At 41.0% G+C, this 23,796-nt stretch overlaps 2 protein-coding genes across 3 annotated transcripts in view; one reads left to right on the top strand and one right to left on the bottom strand.

Moving 5' to 3' along the window:
• The window catches only part of NOC3L (NOC3 like DNA replication regulator), a 52,014-nt gene that overhangs the window by 25,231 nt on the left and 2,987 nt on the right, over nt 1-23,796 (top strand). Inside the window, exons 17-22 of one of the 2 annotated variants that reach the window (XM_015536657.2) lie at nt 89-270; nt 778-906; nt 1,827-1,924; nt 4,361-4,445; nt 4,754-4,881; nt 10,402-10,448. In XM_015536657.2, the coding sequence (XP_015392143.1) occupies nt 89-270; nt 778-906; nt 1,827-1,924; nt 4,361-4,445; nt 4,754-4,881; nt 10,402-10,420 (641 nt within the window). In that variant the 3' untranslated portion in view covers nt 10,421-10,448. Of the gene's footprint in view, nt 1-88; nt 271-777; nt 907-1,826; nt 1,925-4,360; nt 4,446-4,753; nt 4,882-10,401; nt 10,449-23,796 lie in introns of those variants that run through there. The other variant, XM_007080106.3, reaches the window with a different exon arrangement.
• LOC102949488 (1-phosphatidylinositol 4,5-bisphosphate phosphodiesterase epsilon-1) overlaps nt 10,537-23,796 on the bottom strand; it is a 225,516-nt gene continuing 212,256 nt past the window's right edge. Inside the window, 5 exon segments of the mRNA XM_042959866.1 lie at nt 10,537-11,513; nt 14,313-14,506; nt 14,844-15,059; nt 17,459-17,617; nt 21,999-22,208. Coding sequence (XP_042815800.1) covers nt 14,318-14,506; nt 14,844-15,059; nt 17,459-17,617; nt 21,999-22,208 — 774 coding nt within the window. The 3' untranslated portion in view covers nt 10,537-11,513; nt 14,313-14,317.

The following is a 23,796-nucleotide window of genomic DNA, read 5'->3' as shown; positions in this document are numbered from 1 at the left end:
TTCATCTTGGGTTTTTCTGGAGTGCAGTGAAGTTTTGCAATGAAAAAGCCAACGGGAACAGGCCTGACGGGTGTATCTGCTGTTGTAGGTGCTACCAACGAAGGCGTCGAGATTGTACTCCAGTGCCTTGACGTCATGCTAACTAAGCGCAGAAAGCAGGTTTCTCAGCAGAGAGCCCTTGCCTTCATCAAGCGTCTTTGTACCCTTGCTCTTCATGTTCTTCCAAATGCAAGCATTGGCATTTTAGCAACTAACAGAATATTGATGCATGTAAGTAGCCATGCAAACAAATGAGTAGAGCTAAGCTTTGCTATGTGCAACAACAGTGCTGTCTTGTTTGCATCTTTCTCCCCATTTACATTACTACTGTACTACTGTAATAACAGCAAAATGGCAAAATCCAGCGAGAAAAGAAGTACATAACATTACAAAAGGAAAGCATTCTCACCCCTGTTGACACTCTTCAGAGATAACTTATTTTTACCATTTGGTGGGTCCTTCCAGCAGACACTTTCATTCATATATAAACACACCACATGCACACAGACAACACAGCTTTTTTATAGTGCACATTATTGTTCTGCGTGTTTTCTTTAAACACTGTTGATGGACACATTTTTGTGTCCGTACAAATGTAGCTGTAAAGTACATGTTCTTATAGCTCTTCTATAAGCATAAAATCAAAATAAATTTCAATAGAGAGAAAAGTACAGAACCCCAATAACATTCTTTACTAAGACTAATTTAATTAGTTCTTTTTATGTGACATTTTTGCAGACTTTCCCAAAAACAGATTTGTTGCTTGACAATGAATCTCAGGGAAGTGGGGTTTTCCTTCCTGAACTGGATGAACCTGAGTACTGTAACGCCCAGAACACGGCTCTTTGGGAATTGCATGCACTGCGGGTAAGAATGGCCTTTTTTCATGTGATCAGTGTTTTTCAATGTTTCCCCAAGTAGTTACTATTGCCAGAGTCCTCTGTATATTTTGTTCTGGCATGGCCTTTTGTAGAATTTCTGTTTTTTAATTTTTTTAAATTTTTTTAATGTTTCTTTATTTTTGAGAGAGAGCACGCACGCGAGAGAGTGCGCAAGCAGGGGATGAGCAGAGAGAGAGAGGGAGACACAGAATCTGAAGCAGGCTCCAGGCTCTGAGTTGTCAGCATAGACCCTGATGAGGGGCTCGAACTCACGGACCACGAGATCATGACCTAGCTGAAGTCGGCCACTTAACCGACTGAGCCACCCAGGCGCCCCTAGGATTCCTGTTTTAATAGTCTACATTTCACTTTGCTCTTACTATTCTTTAAGATGTTGAGGTACATTTTCTAAGGAAGCAGAAAATGACAGTTTGGGGGTGTGGTTTAGAAGGTTTACTGCAGTCTTTCCCCAACACTATTCAGAACGGAAGGTCTATATTGGGTCCGACCTGAGGAGACTCTGACGTCACCCCAGTTTCAAGAGGGCCGCACTGTGTTGTGATCTCATGGTGCAGATGCATAGGAGGAGGCTTGGAGCAAAATGTTTCAGGAAACCTGTTGTAAACGAACTTTTTTCACTCTAGAAGAGAAATTGCTTTTTGATTTTTTGTTTTCATACTGTAAAAGCAAGACTAAGGTATGTCAGTGGTAACTTGGTCATCAAACAGATTTATGTTGTCCTCTGAACAAAGAGAATATTTTTTCTGTTGGGATGTGCTTATTGTGAATTACATATATATATGATTTAAAAAATAGTGTTTATTAAGGAAAATCTTCACTGCAGCTAGTGCTGTAATTTATATAAAGTACTGACCTGTGCAAAACGTGGTCGTTCTTGCCCTTCAGAGACATTACCATCCCATTGTGCAGAGATTTGCAGCTCACCTGATCGCCGGAGCACCTTCTGAAGGCTCGGAAGCGCTCAAACCAGAGTTGAGCCGGAGGTATTTAGTAGTCAGCACTGCCTTTTTATCAGACTACACATTGCAGTCGAGTGCTCTTTCTTATGAGAAGTCTGCTCTATAAAGTAATAGATTTTCAAATACAAAGTGCCAGTTGATTGGGATGTGGTCTCACTTCATATTTCTGAATTGTTCCAAGGAGAAAACATGTCGCCTGTGGGTTTTGTTTGCGTGTTTTTGTTAGTTCGTTTTTGGTAATCAGTTAACATTTTTTTTTGGTTCTAAAAAGTTTCACATGGGGCGCCTGGGTGGCTCAGTTGGTTGAGCGTCTGACTCTTGACTTCAGCTCAGGTCATGATCCCAGGGTCATGGGGTTGGGCTCCGCACTGAGCATGGAGCCTGCTTAAGATTCTCATTCTCCGTCTGCCCCTCTCCCCACTCATGCTCTCTCTCTCTTAAAAAAAAGAAGTTTCGCACATCCAGATAAGTAGAATAGTGAAAATACACGCTCCTGACGCACATTATAGGTAATGCCATACTTGCTCTATGAGAAGATCCACGAGTCCAACCACAGAGAGATTCCTTTTCTTTCTGCCCACTCCTGACTGGTCCTGCTAGGGCCAGAAAGGGAGAAATGAGAGAAAAGAAGTGCTTTGTGACACTGGCACTCAAGCGGGGCGGCAGTTTCTCTCTTGCACCTCACGGTCATCTCTGTGTAGTGTGTCGTGACCTGCCGCCACTCCCAGCATTCGTCGTGCGCTCCAGATGGGGAATAGGGTCCTGCCGGGAGAAGTTGCTTTTCCAGCTTCTTACTCTGAAAAATTTCGGAAGTACAGAAAAGTGGAAAAAAATATTACCTCTTTCCCTACAAAATTAGGCAATACTTGAATTATAAGAAAATAAGACATAAAAGATGCCTTTGTAATATACCCACCACTCAGAATTAATATTTTGCTATAAATTTTTCTCATTTGCAGCCCACTGGTTTCTTTAATTTGGAGATCACAGACAAATGATCAGGAGGTCAGCAGACTGATGTTCTGGCCTCTTCACAGTTTAAACAAAAATGGAATTATTTGCTATATTTTAAATATTAGAGGAATTCACCTAAAAATAAAATTTCCAGCTCCTTGAAGTACTGGGAGATTTGGCAAAATAGATCTGTATTTTTACATGGCAGAAATCAGCTGCTTCCTCCCTTCTAAATGAGACATAAACTCTGTAGTTTTCCATGAATGCTTTTCCCTCTGGGTAGACTAAAGATAACTTTTGGTCTTATTAAATGATAAAGTGGCTGTTTGCTTTTTTTTTCCCTCATACTTCCCACCTGTCCTCCAGCCTTGTTTTTTATTTTTAATTTTATTTTTAATGTTTATTTGTTTTTGAGAGAGAGAGAGAGACCGAGCATGAGCTGGGGAGGGGCAGACACAGGATTGGAAGCAGGCTCCAGGCTCTGAGCTGTCAGCACCAAGCCTGACGTGGGGCTCGAATTCACAGTCTGCGAGATCATGAGCTGAGCGGAAGTTGGACGCTTAACCCACCGAGCCACCGAGGCACCCCAGTTTTTATTTTTTTTAAAGTTTATTTCGAAAGAGAGAGAACGAATGGGGGAGGGGCAGAGAGATGGGAATGGACAGAGGGTCCGAAGCGGGCTCTGCTGACAAGCAGAGAGCCTGATGTGAGGCTCCAACTCATGCATCTTGGGATCATGACCTGAGCTGAAGTTGGATGCTCAACTGACGGAGCTACCCAAGTGCCCCCAGCCTTTTCGAAAAGGGAGAGAAAGGAGAAAACAATTATTTGTCAGTTTTCTTATTCATGTTCCTTTTATGGCATGTTTTTGTCAGAGACTTTGAACGTTTGCCTCATTTATGCCAGAAATGTCCTCTGGAGGAAGACGAAGGGTGGGTTTATCCCAAAACCTTGAGAAAGGAGACTCCTGGTGGTCTTGCCCTGGAGGGTGGAGCTTGGGATGTGACTGTTGCAGGCCCTTCCCAGTCTCCTTCAGAGAATGTAAACCAACCCCAAATCACTAAGCATTCATGGACAGCCATGGGTATGGACATTTAATCTAGGCCAGTAACTGAAAGATTGAGCTGTTTGAAAGCCATGGAGGGTAACACTGTGCTTCACTTCTCTGGACCCCCATGACTTAGTTGCATATTGTTCACGTAACTGTGGTTGAGTTGGGATTTGATCACATTGAGCTGGAGCTCTTCTGCTCGGCCTTGTCTTTTGTCCAGCCTTGTATTTCTCAATGCACACCAGACCTCTCTGAGGTGGATTTAGTTGGATAACATTATCATTACATGGGAATTTAGGGTTTATTTTACATGAGTTTGTTGGTTTTAAGAGCAAAATTAGGTTGTCCCTCACTATATGGGTTTAGAATAATGCGTGCTTCTCTTTGGGTACAGTCTAATTATTTTTAAGTTACACGGGTATGGTGATGTCTTTACATTTCTTCTGTGATTATAGATCTGCTACAGAACTTTTTGAGACTTACAGCATGGCTGCAATGACATTCAGTCCTCCTGTTCAGTCTTCAAGTTCCAAAAGGAAGGTATGTGATACTTTTCATATTTTTTTAAAAGATGAAATAAAAACTAAGGATGTCTCTTATTAACTGATTCCAACTTGCTTAATTGTGTTATAGGTACTTTTTTTTCCTCTCATGTTTAGGAATTGATGGTAGGCTGGATCTGTGGGGTTGGGATTCTGTGGAGACAGTCCTGAGACCGTTTTGTTCAGTACAGGAGATGTCCAAGACCCGGCACATGTTGGCTTGGGGTCAGGTGTCACCATTTTTAATTTTGCTCACAGCTTGGCTTTTAGAACTTTTAATATGAGTTACTTTTAATATTTTTGCAGGATGAAGTTTTACAAGGGGATGCATTTTTGAATGAAGATTTAAATCAACTAATCAAAAGACATTGCAGTGAAGTCGCTACTCACTTGCCTCTGGATTTCAGCAGATATTCGACAACATCACTGCAGAGGTAGAAGAGCGAAGTGTCCATGGGCTTTCTTGCATATTTGTGTTTGTTTAGATGCACATAGAGACATATTGTTAATTTAGGACATTCTCTTTACATAAGGGGAAGCTTCCTAAGAAAATTAACAGAGGTGGAAGAGTTACCCTTTGCATGGCACAGGGTTCTGCCCAGATTCTGAAAATGTCATTAAGAAAGGAGAATTGAGAGCCCCCTACCCCCATATTTGGAAGTTTCTTGATGATGTTGCCTTTTTAAAACTTAATATACGTCTTAAGTTATAGTTAAAAAAAAAAAAATCTTTGAAGTGAACTTAATTGAATTACAGTTGCTAGATTAAAATGAGGGCATAGAGTGTAGAAAAATCAAGACCGTGAGATTGCTTTATACCATTCAGCTACTCTTTATGACCAAAACTCTTTTTTTTTCCTTTTGATGTTTATTTATTTATTTTGGGAGGGGGAGAGAGAGAGAGAGCGTGTGAGCGAGCAGGCGAAGGGCAAAGAGAGAAGGAGAGAGAGAATCCTAAGCAGGCTCCCTGCTGTCAGTGCAGAGCCCAATGTGGGGCTCAATCCCACAGACCCATGAGATCATGACCTGAACCGAAATCAAGAGTTAGACACTCATCTGACTGAATCACCTGGGCGTCCTGACCAAAACGCTTTCTAATGAAGTAAATATATATTTTTTGGAACACTATAGATGAAAATAAGAATTCTATATTTGAATGAGTATATTTTTATAAAGATTTTTGAGAAAAAGAGAAAATAGTTTGAAATTGGACACCAAGTTCATTGGCTCTTGTTGGATGATACACTTCAAGAAGTAATCTAATTCGATCTTTTAAAAAAAGAATGAGAGTGTTCATTATGGCTACTTGCAATGAAAGTTTGAATGTGACTCTAATCTCTTCAAAGTTCTTTGCATTTTCTAATGTGCCCTGGAGGGTGATGGGGGAAGGACTCCTGGGTGGAAAAACCAAGTCTAAGACTTGACTCTGTTTAAGGATAAATGGTGCCTATTGAAGGGCTTTTCTTCTTTTCTTCCTCTTCCACCCTCTCCTCCTCTTCCTACCCTCCTCCAGCCCCTCCTCTCCCTTTGTACAGATACGATCCTCTTCTTTATGAATATAATTAAACAATATTTTACCTAAGATACTGTCATATTCTAGGAATGACCTCTGAAATAAGTTTTTATTACAACCAGGTTATAAATATTCTTTACTGTGAATAATTAAATAAAACAGCTGCTTTTTTCTGCTTCCTATTTTTTTTTCCTTAATTTGTTTTGAGAGAGAGAGAGAGAGAGAGGGGTGGGGCAGAGAGAGAGGGAGAGAGGGAATCCCAAGCAGGCTCCACACTGTCAGTGCAGAGCCCCGACGTGAGGCTTGGTCTCATGAACCATGAGATCATGACCTGAGCTGAGATCAAGAGTCAGATGCTTAACTGACTGAGCCACCCAGGAGCCCCTGTTTGTTTGTTCCTTCCTTCCTTCCTTCTTTCTTTCTTTCTTTCTTTCTTTTCTCTTCTTTTCTTTCTTTCCTTCTTTTTCTTTTTTCTTTTCTTTCTCTCTCTCTCTTTATTTAAGCAATCTCTGTACCCAACGTGGGGCTCGAACTCATGGACCTGAGATCAAGAGCCGTATGCTCTACTGACTGAGCCAGCCAGGTACCCTTCTGCTTCCTGTTCTTGTGATGTGAGAATTTAATAAAATGTACAGCATTCCCAATTAAATAGATCTTCTATGTCTTTGAAACTATAGAAGCCAGTTCCTTTGTTCTAGAGCTTAAAGCGCTTTTTTTCCCTCATGAAATAAATATAGAAATTGCCTTTATTATTCCAGCTTAATGGGGGATATCTGCTCAACAGTGCATGTTATCTTTCAGCATGCGCGCGCGCGTATGTTTATATATATATATATATATATATAGCATATTCTTATGTGATTTTAAAAAGTGTTTTTTTGTAGGCTTATTTAATGAAATGTACAATTTAATATATAAATATTTGCTTTTAAACCACATTTTAGATATAAAACAGAGTCCAGAAACGTTGTGAATAGATGTTTGACCACATGGTCTTTCCCCATCAGAGCACAAATGACGAATGCATGTCACAAATCATTTATTTTCCAAACATATACAAATACATTTATATTTCACTTTGGCAGGAGAAACTAGTTTAGGTGAAAAATCAATTTTGAAGTAGAAATTCATGAACTATTTCACACTTGTATTATGCTTTTAACTTTGTAGTTACACATACAGAGAATCACAGTGGGACCATAAAATTACACATCTAGTATTTGAATACCCTTTATGAATTTGAGAATGAAATCTATTTGTGCATAAACTTTCATGGCCTGTGTTGATGAGTTTCATTTTCAGAACTAAATATCATAGTAACATACACACACACACACACACACACACACACATATCCTGAGGCTATAACAAGCTTACAGCCTTAATATATTTTTAACTAGACCAATATCGAGCACCTACTATGTGCTTAGCACTGTGCTAAGCACTTAAAAGTGAAGTGGGATAATAACGAGTGTAAGACACAGCTTCAGTCTTCCATGGTCCTGCATGTTAAGTCAGATCATTCACACAACATGAAAAAAAATGCAACATTACCCAATTCAGTGTCAGAGTGAATTATTTCAAAGTTCAGAGACTTAGGAAAGGTTTCAGAGACCTGCTTGATGGTCTGCTTGAGTATAGTATATTTTGGATCTAAGAGATGTATATGAATGAGTAGCTTGGTAATCATGGAGAGTCAGTATTTCAAAAACACTCATTTCAGGTCATCCCATGTCCAAATCCTTAGCCATCAGCCAAAGATTCCTTTCAGGAAGTTGATACTTAGAGATGGCCAAGAACACATAAATTGTTGACAGTGCCCCATATCATGGGTGCTGGACTTGGTGTAAGAGGCAATCTTTGTTTTCTAATAACTTTCCGGAGGGTCCAGGTGTTCACCTCTTGTCACTTTGACGCTCATGTAAGAGAAGCAACTGCGAGGAGTCCGAGGCAGCCGTCTGGAGAGCACGTAGGCTGTGGGCTGCCTCCCACTCCGCCTAGTTGGAGATCCGACACCAGCCAGGAAGATCCTACTCTTCTCTTGGTGTGGCCTAGTTGTGGAGTATCGTGTGGGCAAGTCAATTCAGTTTTTTCCAGGCAGAATGCAATCTCTGTTACTTGTCAGAATTAAGCAAGGCCTATGGTTGTCCAGGCAGAGGAGGACAGATCTGCAGAGGTATTGGATAGGGAGGGAGAGCAGAGGAAGGGGAAGATGTAGTTTGAGGAAGGAGTGGGTGTGTGGCAGCAGGGGGCCGCTTCATTAAAGAGCCTCCAGTGTTTCCGGAGCCATTGAGATGGGAGACCTTTGTTAGAAAGTAACTTTAATTAAAAACAAGGCACTGTAACTCACTTGTAGCTGCAACTATATACCCCCAACTGGAGAATTTATAAATAACTTACTTGCAAAGGATGACATGAAAAGAAGGTTCCCTCAAGAGGGCACTTTCTGCCCAAATAGTATTGTTACTTCCTACAAATTTGCCCTCAAACTTACCCTGGCTTCCTTAACAACCTCATGTAACCTTCTATTATTTTGTAAAACAACCAATTCCAGATGAACAGGTGACCGAGAGGAAGTTAGTCTATTTCTTTCAGCATCACTGATCAAGTTGGATTCTTACCTAATCCTTTCTCATCAGCTCTGTATATTCTGTAAAGCTGGCATCACCATACAGAGTAACACAACTCATGCTCCTCTGCTTTTAGTGAAGCGTCTTCAAATACTTTTCCTCCAAACTTTGTAATAAACCTAACCTGCATAAATAGATTTTTTTTCTTTTTAATGTTTATTATGCTGAGAGAGAGAGAGAGAGAGAGAGCATACGTGCACGAGCAGGGTAAGGGCAGAGAGAGAGGGAGGCACAGAATCCGAAGCAGGCTCCAGGCTCTGAGCCGTCTGCACAGAGCCTGACCTGGGGCTTGAACCCACAAAGAGAGATACTCCGAGATCACGACCTGAGCCAAAGTTGGCCACTTAACTAACCGAGCCACCCAGGAGTTCCTATTCAGATTTCTTTCCATATCAACTTACCGATAAAACTTTGCTACCCAGATTTTTAGTAGTATGGAAAGTATGAAGTGTTAATGGGTACAGTCTGGGTGGCCATTTTTGATTCATTCTAAATAGGGTAATTTCTTTTATTTGGTATGCCATCATAACTCTATGGTTCAGATAAACTAAAAAATTTTGTATTTTCGGCAAACACCAGGTTGTTTTGGTTAGTTGTAATAGAATAGATGCTTTACGTGTTGAGCAATGTGTCCTTCCTGAAGTCCCAAAGACTCAACTAGAGGATATGCTTTCACCTCAAAAGGAACTGAACAATCAAGTAGGGTTCAGTACAGGCAATATATTCACTTGTGAGACGTGGTCTCACTTCAGTCTCAGGAAGTTGCCAATTCTGTTCTGCAGCCAAATGAACTATGTTAAAGATGGGGGTGAGGTGGGGCTGGAGCTTAGAATCAAGGCCAAGTGATAAAACCTAGAGAGACCAGTCATCTCATCTCTGCATGGGTTTTCATTTTGACTCTAGCCAGTTAGGCCAGTAATTCAGTTTGCAATACACGGTATGCCAAACCAGAAGAAAAGATGCCAGATTTATAGAAGCATGATAACATGTTTCTGGAATTTTTTTTTTTTTAATGGGCAGTACTGTGCATTTATTATAGATTATTTTGAAAAGAAACCTGTAGCACTGTGCAAACTCCATCAAACTGGAATAGCCTGAATTCTGTCGACAAGCAAGTGGTCACTGCTCTAGCATTAAGGCTTTGAGTACGAACTTCCAATAATGTGAAAGCTGTATGGTGTGATTTTTTTTTTGTTTTTATTTATTTTGAGAGAGAGAGAGAGAGAGAGAGCGAGCGAGCAAGTAGGGGAGGGGCAGAGAGAGGGGAGAGGGAGAGAATCCCAAACAAGCTCTGCACTGTCAGCACGGAGCCTAATGTGGGGCTCGAAGTCACAACCTGTGAGATCATGACCTGAGCCAAAGGCAGATGCTGAACTGACTGAGCCACCCAAGGCGCCCCTGTGTGGTATACTTTTAACACTTCTGATTTTAGAGTATGCAAAGAACTGGGGACCATGTTATTCATTTTTACAATTGGCATAAAAAGAACTTCTCAAAAGGTTAGGACTTTGTTTTATAATTTGAAGAAAAAATTTTAATATCAGCAGAAAGATAAAATTTGGATTTTACTTCAGAGGGGCACACATTGCATTTTAAAAGTCATAATTTGCTTCATACTGAGAGTAAAAATCTTTTATACTTACGTTATAGTTTTATGCAGTAAGATTTTAAAGATAATTTACCTTGAGTGGCAGTTATGACTTGGATCAATAGCTCTTCAATTAGAAATGAAAATGAAGCTTTTTTTTTTTTGCATGAAATTCTGGCCCATGTCAGGTATTCAGAGCGTACTTTTTTTCTTTTTTTTTTTAGGAGATTTGTCTTCAAATAGTGAGCTAGAACCACTAATACTTCTAAATCTAAAAGCAATATCAAGAAAGCGATGTATAATAAATATATAAGTACAGTGTCAATACAAACCTTGCAAAATAAATAAATTTGAACACCAATTCAGTCTACTTTTACTTTAAGAAATGTTAAATTTTTTGTTAAGATGTCACAGCTCAGAAGATACTAATTTGTACATCATTCTAAATTCAATTTGTGAAAACCAAAAGTGGAATAATCTGTGAATAATACATAAGCAATAAACTTAAAAAAAACCCAACATCATTCTGTATGTAAAAAGAAATGGTAAAGAAGAGTCCACTATGGTGCACAATATAGAAACTAAATCAAATTACTTTGTGATGAATCTTACAGGACATATTTACACTCACAATGCCCTAAAGCTTCCAATTGTCCGGCATGAACTGTATGACTAACCTCGCTTGTTTTCAGACCTTTGTGGCTCTTGTTGCCAGTTTTCTAAGTCAGGTCAGCAAACTATGGCCCTGGGCCAGATCTAGCCTGCCGCCAGTGTTTGTATGGCTCTTGAACTAAGAATAGCTTTTACATTTTTAACTGATTGGAAAAAACCCCAAAGAGGATTATTTGTGATGTGAAAATTATGTGAAATTGTGATTTCAGTGTCTGTAAATAGTTTCATTGGAATACAGCCATGCTTATTCACGTATAGATCATCTATGGCTGCTTTTGCACTGTAACAGCCGAGCTGAGTAATTGCTACAGAGACCATATGGCCCATAAAGCCTAAAATGTTTACCATCTGGCCCTTTATGGACAAAGTTTGCTGACCCTTGTTCTAAGTCAGTTATTGCGAGCTTAGCAATGTTTTTTTCCCAACTGCTGACATTTGCAAAGTGGCAATCTCCTGGGCTGCATTGTTGCATTCATCAGGAAATTGGTTGGTAGGTAGCCCTTGCCATTTTGCTTGTCCTCAGCATGGACCTCACATCATGTGTCAAGAAGGCTTCGGTTCAGAAATCCTCAATTTCCAGTTTAAGTCTAATGAAAATAAGCAAATTGTATTTGTTTCCACCATGTTCACTCTTGACTTTAACTTCTTACCAAAAGGTCTTCACCTGTAAAGTTGTATACATAGCTTTGTTAGTATATTTAAAATGCAGGAACAGAAACATTTGCAGTGTAGCAAGGGTTTAGTGTTATTCGACCGACAGAAACCCACAGCTTTGGTGGCTGGTTTTGGAGGAGAGACTGTTTGCTATAAACTCACAGTGTCATAACATGATGCTCCTGGGTGGTGGAACATGAGCCTATTTCTGTTCCGAACACCACATTCTTTAGAAAGGTTTTTGTAATCACAATCATATAAATTTCAACTTTTTTAAAAGGGGGAAGTCCTTCAACTCTGCATTATTTCAGATATGAGTAAGGTATATAATTGTGGAAATTATTAAGGGGTAACTCTTAAAACTTCAGGGGTGAAAATTTTAGAACAAGTAACATGAAACCTTACGTTCTCAGAAAACAGCAAAAACACTACACTTGTCTTCTCGCGAGCACAAAAAGTCTCTTCTCATGAGACCATTTGTAAAGGAGTTTATAACATGAGATACATATTCCCATAGATGCACCCATGGATGTTTTTAAAGAGAAGCTTCCCCAAGTTTAGGTAAAGCTGAGGTCAACTCAATGATTATGCTTGCTACAGAAAAATATAGTCCAAAGGCATACCTCTAAATCACCCCTCACCCCTACTCCTAATAATGCTCATTATAACAAGCTTATTCTTTTTAAGTCAGATTTCCAGTGGAGCTATATTCTGATGTACTTCTTGTAATCTTGTGGCACAGTGAGGGCTCCATTGTGCAGAGCATAATTCCACTGTCACTGTGGAGGTTATAATCTAAGGGGTGTGTATAACATCACATCTATGATTTATTTGATGCTAAGTTCTTGACATGGAAAACAATATTTTGGGATTTAATTACTGTCCTTAGTGTCACGCTCACAGACCCACTACCAAGGTAAGCCATCTTCTAAACAGCTGTGGAGGCTCAACATTGATGCTTAGTCCTAAAGCTCACTTGGCTTTTGGAGAAGGCACTATTGTCTCAGTGTCCTGGGGCAAAAAAGAAAGTGAGTCTGGAACTTTTAATGTATATATGTATGTGTTGATCGATTAATTGTAATCTCTGTGCCTAACGTGGGGCTCAAACTCACGGCCCCAAGATCAAGAGTCGGGCGCTTCACCAACTGTGGCAGCCAGAGGCCCCTGGAACTTTAAAAAAAATTTTTTTTATGAGTGCATGAGCAGGGGAGGTGCAGAGAGAGGGAGAGAGAGAATCCCAAGCAGGCTCTGTGTTGTCAATGCAGAGCCTGACGTGGGGCTTGATTTCATGAACCATGAGATCATGACCTGAGCTGAAATCAAGAGTCAGCCGCTTAATCAACTGAGTTGCCCAGGCACCCACCTCTGGAACTTTTAAAAATTGGGATTCCAGATGTATCTCAACAGAAAATGAGTGTTGAACATTCTCGGTCTGGCATAGGTCAGGGCTTTGCCGTTCTATGTGTATTTATTTACTATTGTCCGATGCTATTTGATGGGGATTTGCTGCTGTAGTTCTGAGAGTTCCTTCTGATGGTCCTTTCCATACAGAACCTAAACAAACCTCAGAATAGCTGAATACGCAGATATTCTGAAGGAGGGTGTTCCCTGTGTTTGGCCCTGACTGTTTTGGAAGAGCTTTGCACGGCGTTGTGTGGGGCACTGGTTATTTTAAGAGCTTCTTAAATGTGGAAATACGGGCTCAGTGTATTGAGCCTTCTTTTGTGCTATTATAAATCAAATTAGGTCCTGTCAAAAGGTATCAATAAAGTCTTTAATTGTGAGCTCCAATTTAATATAAGAAATTCCTAATTGTGATAAAGACAGACGATCAACCTCTACAGTATAAGCAGCAATGCCTTCACTATGCCGTCGGTCTCATTAATTTTACAACTACAGTGACACAGGTAAAAAATGGGCTTTAATCCCTGGGTTCATTAACAAACTAAGTGAAAAAAAAAATCTGGTTTCCTCAAGTTTTTTTTTTTTTTTTTAATTTGGGTTCCATATACGGTAATTTGTTTTTTTGGTTTTTTTTTTTTAACGTTTATTTATTTTTGAGACAGAGAGAGACAGAGCATGAACAGGGGAGGGGCAGAGAGAGAGGGAGACACAGAATCTGAAACAGGCTCCAGGCTCTGAGCGGTCAGCACAGAGCCTGACGCGGGGCTCGAACTCATGGACCGTGAGATCACGACCTGAGCTGAAGTCGGACGCTTAACCGACCGAGCCACCCAGGCGCCCCGGTAATTTGTTTTAAGATAGAACTAAGTTTACTCTGTAAATGCCACGCAGTGGGCGGGCAACCAAAGGCTTAATTTACTGCAGTTTCAAGACAGAGGCTGTTATGTTATTTTGCTTTCTTTTTAACCATCGCATCCTGGATGCCAGGTTTTTAATGTTTTAATTGAGGCAGACCAAGGTGAGGTTGTTGAGGCTAAATCAAACCTTGAAACGGACCTGAAACTAGAAATCCAAAGGAATAAGAGCTGAATGACCCACAGAAGTCCTTTGAGAATGTCCAGGACCGTGAGCAATAATTAAGGCAGTTCTATGTCTGATGAAATAAGGCTGATGTAGTAGGTCGGGCAAGTGGGTTGTCCTCTCGGGGCCTTCGTTTGGCCATCTACAAACCCAGCAGTCTAAAGTTATAAATGTTATACATAAATCTGCAGAGGTCTTTTCTTGTTTTTAGGTACCATTCCTATCTGCCTTCAGGGGACATCCTCCTACTGGGCCTTACACAGTAGTTAGTCCCCATTTCAGAATAATGTGATGATTCAAGTCTACCCGGGTAAAACGTGCCAACCTTGGTTATTGTCGATACTCCATGGTGTCACCGGAGGACAAGCTGCCCATAGGTTTCTCCTCCTTGTTTTGGACACCTTCTGAGGCCAAGACCTGAGAAGGTGATGCGAGTCCTCGGGGTTGTTTAGTTGACTTGGTGAACTTCTTAAATTCACTTGCAAAAGAAATGCCTTTCCTTTTGTCTTCTCGGGATGCCTGTGGGGAAAAAAAGAACCTTCCATTGGTATGTTAAAGCCGGGATCCTCAGTCACATGACATGCTATCATAGAACCCTTTCCTCTTCCTCTCCAGTAAGTAGAGCTTTGGGAAGAAGTGCTGAGGGACACCCCTTTCAGGACTGCTTACCCGTGGAGGGGTGGCAGGCACTACCTTTCTTTTCACATAGTGAAAATGAAGCCAAATGATTTTCTCCCAACTATATCCCTTGGCTCAGGAACTTTCTTCAAGATTTCACGAGCTCCCAAATTTGATTACCGTGGAGCTGTGAATAGCAAATACTTTGGGAAGAGAGCAAAAGAACTTTGAACTTTACCTGCACCTGCTCCTTTAGCTTAAGGATGAATTTTCCTGCCCCTTTCCACTTGCTTTGGGCTTGAAACACACACTCCTGATCCAAAAGGACCCGCTGGGAGGACTTTGGGGTGGAAGACTTCTTGGTCGTGTCTTTTACCACCTCTTCCAAAAGCACATAGTCACTTGGGTTGGGATTGCTCAGGATGCTGTAGGAATACTTTGCTTTGCATAAGGTCTGAAAGATAAATTATAGTCAACTGAGGGGCGCCTGGGTGGCTCAGCTGGTTAAGCGTCTGACTTCAGCTCAGGTCATGATCTCACGGTCCATGAGTTCGAGCCCCGCGTTGGGCTCTGTGCTGACAGCTCAGAGCCTGGAGCCTGCTTCAGGTTCTGTGTCTCCCTCTCCCTCTGCCCTTCCCCTGCTCGCACTGTCTCTCTCTCTCAAAAATAAATAAACATTAAAAAAAAATTACAGTCAACTGAATACAGACACAGTATCTCCAACACTTGCATTCATTCTGAATGAGACTTGAAGGTGGGGAAAATGTCACAGACGTTTAGAGAAGGAAGGGATCTTTCAGATGGCCTCATATCATTCCTCATTTTACATCTGTGTACTTATAGCTTGTAACGTGCTTTCTTGCATTACCTGATTAAGCTTCACAACAGACCATGATTTAGGTATTACCCCATTTTCAGACAAGGAAGCTTAAATGTATGAAGGTTAAACAGATTCCAAAGGATGCACAACTAATAAGTGGTAGAATAAGGACTTTCACTGGATTTTCTACATGCACCAAAGCTCATAGACATGAAGGTCACACAGACAATGAGAGACAGAATCTTGACCTTCAGGAGCCTTTCTGTCCCACCAGGCTGCTTCTTCATCTCAGTGTCTTGGATGTTGAAGGCATTTTAGTTATTTACCTGGCCTCACTTCTCATTTAGTACGAGATCATCTTTCGCTTACATGTTTATTTAGTCATCAAATGTTTAGTGAAGGCTTCCTGTGTCCCAGATACAGTACTATCCTTTGGAGAGATAAAGATGAACAAAAAAAAACGCCCATATGTCTGGGCTTTCTTGGAGTTCAAACTCTATTAAGGAGGCAAATATTAACCACATAATCATGCAACAATAGCAAATAACACTATAGTGTTTGCCATGTGCTGAGCATTATACACGTTACCGATACTTACTGACTTCACTATCACAACAACTCTGGGTGGAAAGTACTATTATACTATCTCCATGTTATCTATGTAGTAACTTAGCACATGGTAAACAGTGTGCTGGAGCCAACTGGAACGGGCCAGTGAAATCAGACATGGTGGGAGCAGCCACACAACAGAAACTGGCAAACACAAACAATCAGTTGGAGCTTTTTTGTTTTTCCTTAAGAGAGCCAGTTTACCAGCACACTACTGTAGCTGAGGCACTAAGAACTAGAGCTGGGGTCAACTGCATTACCGGGTATTTATCCAAAGGATACCAGAGTGCTGTTTCACAGGGGCACATACACCCCAATGTGTAGAGCAGCACTATCAACAATAGCGAAAATACAGAAAGAGCCCAAATGTCCATTGATGAATGAATGGATAAAGAAGATGTGGGGTGTGTGTGTGTGTGTGTGTGTGTGTGTGTGTGTGTTGTGTTGTGTTGTGGTGTGTGTGTATACAATGGAATACTTGTATGGCATATTACCTGGCAATCAAAAAGAATGAAATCTTGCCATTTGCAACAACATGGATGGAACTAGAGGATATTATGCTCAGCGAAATTAGAGAAAGACAGATACATGACTTCACTCATGAGGACTTCAAGAGACAAAACAGATGAACATAAGGGAAGGGAAGCAAAAATCATATAAAAACAAGGAGGGGGACAAAACGTAAGAGACTCGTAAATATGGAGAACAAACCAAGGGTTACTGGAAGGGTTGTGGGTGGGGGAATGGGCTAATTGGGCAAGAGGCATTAAGGAGAACACTTGTAGGGATAAGCACTGGGTGTTATATGTAAGCGATGAGTCACTAAATTCTCCTGAAATCATTACTGCGCTATATGTTAACTAATTTGGATGTAAATTTTAAAAATTAATAAGTTTAAAAAATTTTTTAAAAAGTAGAGCTGGGGTTTGAACCTGGAGTAATTTGATCTAGAGTCTTCTGTGCTGTTAACCATTATGCTATACCACTTCTCAAATGGGTGTTTAATAAACACAAACCATTACAAAGCTTGAAGGAAGGAAGTATAGTTCTCTGAAACCATGTGCACCAAGAAGTATGACTTAGAGGAGGGAAAGGGCCAGAGAAGGCCTCCAGCATGTCTTCTGTAGGATCTTTGAGAGACAGTCTTTAGGATTGGCTTAGGCATGTCTGGGGCAATAAAATTACTACTCTGTGGAGTTCCTACCTCAGTCTGTTATCAACACTTCACAGAGAGCCAGACTCATGGTAGATACTAGGTGAGTGTCTGCTGAAGGAATGAACTAGTATTTTCCAACTGTAAGAGGCACACTCTCCCTCTTCAGATCCCCATTGTTCTAGAACTTCACTCATAAAATGGGCTGACATCAGATTTGTCCTAGTGATTTACACTGAGGAGCTGAGGCAAGCAAGGGAGAGGGTTTCACCTGCTGAATGACGTCCTGTGCGGTGCTGACACGGGGTGCTTTGATGACCGTTCGAGGTTGCTCTGGAGAAACATCGTGCACTTGAACAAAGAAACTCTCCTCCTCTGAGCTCAAGGTCACCTCTTTGTCATCTTGAACAATGCTTTTCTCTTCTAGGTTCTGTGTTTAAAGAGATGAAAAGTGTGAGTAAATGGTAAGATGATGTAGAGTGAAAAAGAAAAACCTAGCAAAAATGTGAGCTATATCTTGGCAATGTGGAAACTATATCTTAGCTTTATATTTCATACACTAGTTAATATTTCATAAACTATTCTAAAGGATACACGTATCTTCTGAGAGGAAGAAAGTAATGTGGGTATTTCTGCTGATATTGACAGACTAATAAGGACCTGGCTCAAAATAAGCCAATAGATCTGCTCCTACTGCCAGTGGATTTTGAGTCCCAGTCAACTGTAGACAAATTTGGAAAAGGACAATACACCATTTTGCCAAATATTAAAAGTCAAGTAAGAACACAGTAAATTACATTTAGGAGAAAGCCCGTTCATGCCCTACACAGGCCTTGAGCATTTAAGAAATGCTGGAGATCTGAACAATGAAATGTGCAAACTGGCATTCAGCCAGGCTGGAAGAACAGGAACTACAGCGGAAAGGCGGAACCAATGGCTGGAGGTAGGTCACACTGAAACGAATGTTGACAAAATTCTCAATAGTTATGAGAATTGGTCATCAGGTTAATTGGCTTTTAGCAAATTTTACACATGGAGCTATATATATAAAATATATATTTAGATATATCTATAGGCATATGTATCATTAAAAATTTTCAAACAGTATAGAAATAGATCAATAAAAAGCCAAGCTTTCCCCATTATCAACTTTTTCCCTTCTGTGTCTCATCTCATTCCCTACAAAAAAACCACTGTTGTTAGGTTATATATGCTTCTAAACATGTGCTGTGAATGTACACGTATATTTTTGTATATGTGAATATATATATATACTATGAAACCCTGGAATTACGTGAATTTAGATAGAATATGATTGTCAAATGGCTCCCCCGCCCCCCCTTTTTTTTAGCCCTATTAGCTTACAGTTATCTTCTGCAAGGGGGAGGTCTGAAGGGGAAGAGGCAACCTCATCTCAGGAAGAGAGCATTTAGCAGGAGAGTCCTTCGATTCCAGCATTCTCCTAGCCTGATCTCAGGTCAAGCCACTGAAATGACTGAAATGGTCCTAACTAATCCAAGAAAAATCCAAGAATCGTTGTCACTAACTATCCTGGAGGTTCCAACCAGCCAGCCATAGGATCCAGAATTGTCCCCTTTGATACTGAGGCAGAATGGATAACTGCCACCAGGTGGCGCCAAACTGCAACCAGGACCAGAAAGGACTTGGGTTGCAGGAGCTTCTGGCCCCACAGGCTCACCCCAGTCATATCATTAATCATACAATCATGGTCCCTAAAATTTTCATGACTGATGTTTTTGGACCCCATCCGTTATATTAGGGGTGTTGGGAGGGGAGAGTTACTGTCCATTTTTACTACATAAACTGAGATTGTACTTCATATAATGTTCTGCAGCTTGTTTTTTCCTCCCCACTTAAAAGATTGTGGTGTTCATTTCATGTCAATTATTAGAGATTTAGCTGTGTAATATGTCATTGTGTTGACCATGATATATTTAACCAGTCTGAGAGTGGGGTTGGGTGGTAATTCATCTGACATAATTTATAATCCGTATCTTGAAAACCAGGAAGCAAGCAAATATGAAAACAAAAAAGTTCTAATGCACACATAAAATATCTCAATAACTATGCAATAAACATTACTTTTAAGAGACCTCCTCAGAGCCTCTCTCAGAACTTATTTATTTTTAGGGAGTTTTCTGCCCCATTAGAAGGCACAGGTTATGACCAGAACAACAGTCCTCACTTACAGTTCTTTACAGCTTACTAAGCATTTTTCTACATATTGTCTATATGTTTGGCATGAGGCTCATGTTAATCTTTTTCAATCACAGATTTACAAATTAGGGCACAGAGGTTTACAGAAGTTAAATGAGCTGTCCAAGGTCATTTAATTTGTGGCAGAGCCAGGTCTGTCTGATTTCAAATCCAGCAGGTGTCATAGGAAGGCATATTGACCACAGGAAGATGTGATCCTGACAGCTTGAGAACCTAGAAGACAAGAAAACTATAAAAGGCAGGCAAGGAGGAGAGATCAGAGGTCATGGATAACAGTTTGGGGACTCTGAATATATGGGAAAATTGCTTATTTATCTTACTAGTTCCACAGAATGAAATAAATGGAAATACATATAGCCCAGATCTATCAACTATACTAGTGTCTGCTTGCATTCAATACTTGCTGAATTCACTTATTCAGTCAGTAAATATGTGTGTGCCACGATGTACCAGGTCACCCGAGACACATTAAATGTGATTTGTTATCTTTGGAGATACATGTCAGTCATTTCAAAAAATCTCTTCACCAAGGCACAGACAGGAGAGTTTGCTGTATTCTCCCCATCAGAACATGTTTGTTAGCCTTCCCTTCTAACTCATTCCCCTTATTGTTCAAAATGCTTCTCGTCCACTAGCCCTTGTTAAGTATTTATTCCTGAGGTCTCTATAGCCTGTTTTCATATACACCTTAAGTTGCATATGGGCATTCTTAACCTCCCCAGCCCTTCTAACTATAAGACACTCAAGAGCCTGCCCACGTTCCCTCTTGCTCACTGCCTCCCACTGCCCCCACAGTGCTGGGTGCCATGGTCCAGGAAGGCTGACTCATCACCAGCCCTGGCAGCACAGGATGGGGCAAGGACACTGACTTTCGAAGCCACAGACCTGAGTTCTTTCTACTTCTCACTTTGTCACGATTTAACCTCTGTGAACCTCAATTTCCTATGTGCGAAATGGTTTCCATTACCTCATGAGATCATTCAAAAAAGTAGTGAGTGAGAACTTTGAACACGGTAAATCATTATGCAAATATATGGTTTGAAAATTTGCTTGCTGACCTTATCACTTAGAGGACATTTTTTTACCTGTAGCTAAAGAATGAGGCAAGTCAACGAGAAAAAATACAGAAAAATTTAGAGAGAAACTGAAGAAGGCTTCAAAAGTCCAGCTAAGGCCTCTGACATTTTCTCATAAAGCTATTATCATCAGAACTGCTCATTACCTGCCTTTGCAATGTGTATGTCTTATAGGGAGAGGAGGTTGGGGAGACGATTACATTTCTTTGCTTAACTGGAGTGTCCTTTTATGGTCTAAGGCAAGGTTAGGAAGAAAGGCAGTGGCTGTGGTTCCCAGAGCAGATGTTGGAGGTCTGTGGAGTACGATGCAGGCCATGTTCACCGTTCGGTGCAGAGTGAAAAAGTGGCACATGACGCTGAAAACTGGCTCTTTATCATCTCCACTGTGTCCCAACATCATGGGTCACCAATGGGCATTTTACCAACCAAGCTCTATTACATGTGCCCAGAACAGGGCTTGGCATGTATTAGGTGCTCAATAAATATTTGTTTAATCTAATTGTTGAATTGACTCCACTCCCTCATTACTGACATATCATGAGGCCTGAACATCTATGGTGGAGCAGTGACTTTATGTCATTTAAAAAAATGGCAGTAAGTTAGTGGGCTCTTAACAGTTTATTCAAAAAAAAAAAAAATCAGTACTCCATCCACAAACTTGAAAAGGAACTAATCAATGTAGAGCTGACAGGAAGTTGCTATATTATTTTCCTTCATGCGAATGATCACAGGAATGTTAGTGAACATAACGTAAATTCTTACTAACTCTGATCAAAGCTGAGAATACTTTGCTTTGTGTGAAGTTTCAGAATATTTTCAAAGAACTACTGCTCTACCTAAAAACACAGAACTTTTTATTAGCTAAAACTTTAACAGGCACGAACAAGAAGGCAACCAATTCCCAAATGTAAAATACCAACGGGACTAGCATGACACGGTCCTGTGACCCTTATGACAATGCCTTTTCACATATAAATCAAAGCCTGGACCCACAGTTGATGACAAGCATGAGGAATCCTTTGAATTCTTGCTCCCTTTCTTTTACAAGAGATGGTTTTTAGACTGAATTTCTGTAACTTAGAGATAACATTCTGAATAGGTGCAGAAGAATAAAATCATTTCTCCCCATTTACTTAAGAAGAATAACATAGGGGCGCCTGGGTGGCTCAGTCGGTTGACCGCCGACTTCGGCTCAGGTCACGATCTCGCGGTCCGTGAGTTCGAGCCCCGTATCAGGCCCCTGTGCTGACAGCTCAGAGCCCGGAGCCTGTTTCAGATTCTGTGTCTCCCTCTCTCTGACCCTCCCCCATTCATGCTCTGTCTCTCTCTGTCTCGAAAATGAATAAAAACGTTAAAAAAAATTTTTTTTTTTTAAATAAAAAAAAAAAGAAGAATAACATAAATCAGGTTGCAATGATAAATTCTGAATCGAGGGAGGTGGCCAGTGGTGAGGTGGTTAATCACACCCTGAGTTGTTACGGTGTGAGACACACTTACTTCCTGCTGGGTTTTTAAGACAATCCTGCCAACATATCCTTCCTCTGGAAACCAGCTGCTTAAAATCTGCATAATCTCTTCCTCTGGACCAATGACTCTCTGGAACGGTTGTTTCCTGCATTCATTCTTTTCTTTAGATATAAAATATTTTTCTTCCATCAAAAAATAGTCTGTGATGATAGGTTTGGTGTCTTGTTCAGTGGTCAGAATCTAAAGAAAAAGCAAAGGCAAAACTTTAATTCAAAATAAGCCAGTTTTGTACAGAGAACAAATTGATGGTTAGCAGAGGGGAGGTGGGTGGGTGGGTGGGTGTGTGGGGAATGGGTGAAATAGGAACTAGGGATTAAAGACTATACTTATCCTGATGAGCACTGAGTCCTGTATAGAAACCTGAAACTAATATAACACTGTATGTTAACTATACTTGAATAAAACACACACACACTCACACACAAAAGAAACCTATTCTCATGGTGTTTACATAGGTCTGATGTGTAATTTATAAGTGAAACTTACTCTGCAGTGTTGAATAATTCTTTTTGGAAGACCTAAGAACTCTCTTATGTCCAAGAAGGATTGTTTATGTTCATTCTGGGCAACGACACAATTTATTCATAATCCCCAGACAGCATAACTATTTTTCCCACAGCTGGAATGAGAGCTTCTACTGAATTACAGACTTTATGCTTCTCAATCCATGAATTTAGCTCTCTGTAATCTTGTAACACAGGACCAATGGCAAAGAACCTAGCATAGCTTTTACCAGCACCGTTCTTTTTCTCATGTTAGAAATACTTGTCTTCTAATCTCATCTGATCTAAGTTCCTGGGAATTCTCCTTTCAATTAAGTCCTGACACTGTGCCTACAAGCTTGTTTTTCTTTGTTGGTTACTTACCCAGGCGGTCAGAGTGGCTGGGACAAGGCTCTGGAGCCAGACAGACCTGGGTCTGAGGTCTGCCTTTGATACTTATTGGCTGTGAGGTGTTGGACAAGGTATTTAACCCCTTAGAGACTCAGTTTCCCCATCCATAAAATGGGAACAGTTAAGAGTAACAACCTCCTCATTTCGTTTCATGATTGAGGCACTGGTTAGAAAGCATAACACCGGCACATACGAGAACTCAATAAATGCCAGTTACCATCACACTCCTATAAGTTAGTGACCGCACATTCCACTCCAAGTGGGGACAGAGAAGGTTGCCACCATCTGGTCTGGATTAGGCAAGCACCCTTCTCCTCGCCCCTGCCAGTGATGCAACTCCTAGAGTCCACACTTGGCACTACTTCATCTGGCCTGGAGGAAAAGTGGAATGAACCGAGGATGGTGAGGACAGAAGATTCTCAGGAAGATGCAGCTCCCTTCACCCCAGCACTTGGTCTGTAGTCAGTGCTGCAAGGATATTAGGTCACTGTGTCAATCCGAGGTGGGGCTTCCAGTGTGAAGAGAAAAGACGTTACACATGGGGCTGTCTGTCCATTTGAGGAGCTGCCCCCTCCGGATGTTGCTTGGTTTCTGGCTTTCTCACTCTCACACGTCCTCCCGGGTTGTGGGGGGGGGGGGGGTGGGGTGGTGTCCCTGCTTACAGAAAGCCACAGGAATCTCTGGGGGCGATCCCGAGCAGAAGTGGCACCACATGAGGGGACTAAGGCCAGTGATGCTGCTGCAGGTTTTGGGGTAACAGGCTCTCATTCTCCTGGGTCAGGCCCTGCGGGCCTCTTTGCACTACCAGAGGGGTAGGACCTCAAGGGTTAAGATCAAGTGCCAGGGGAAGGGGGACAATGGGGCTGCCCAATTAG

Source organism: Panthera tigris, chromosome D2, assembly GCF_018350195.1.
Source record: "Panthera tigris isolate Pti1 chromosome D2, P.tigris_Pti1_mat1.1, whole genome shotgun sequence".
Lineage (NCBI taxonomy): Eukaryota > Metazoa > Chordata > Mammalia > Carnivora > Felidae > Panthera > Panthera tigris.
This window is presented reverse-complemented; position numbering and strand designations above follow the sequence as displayed.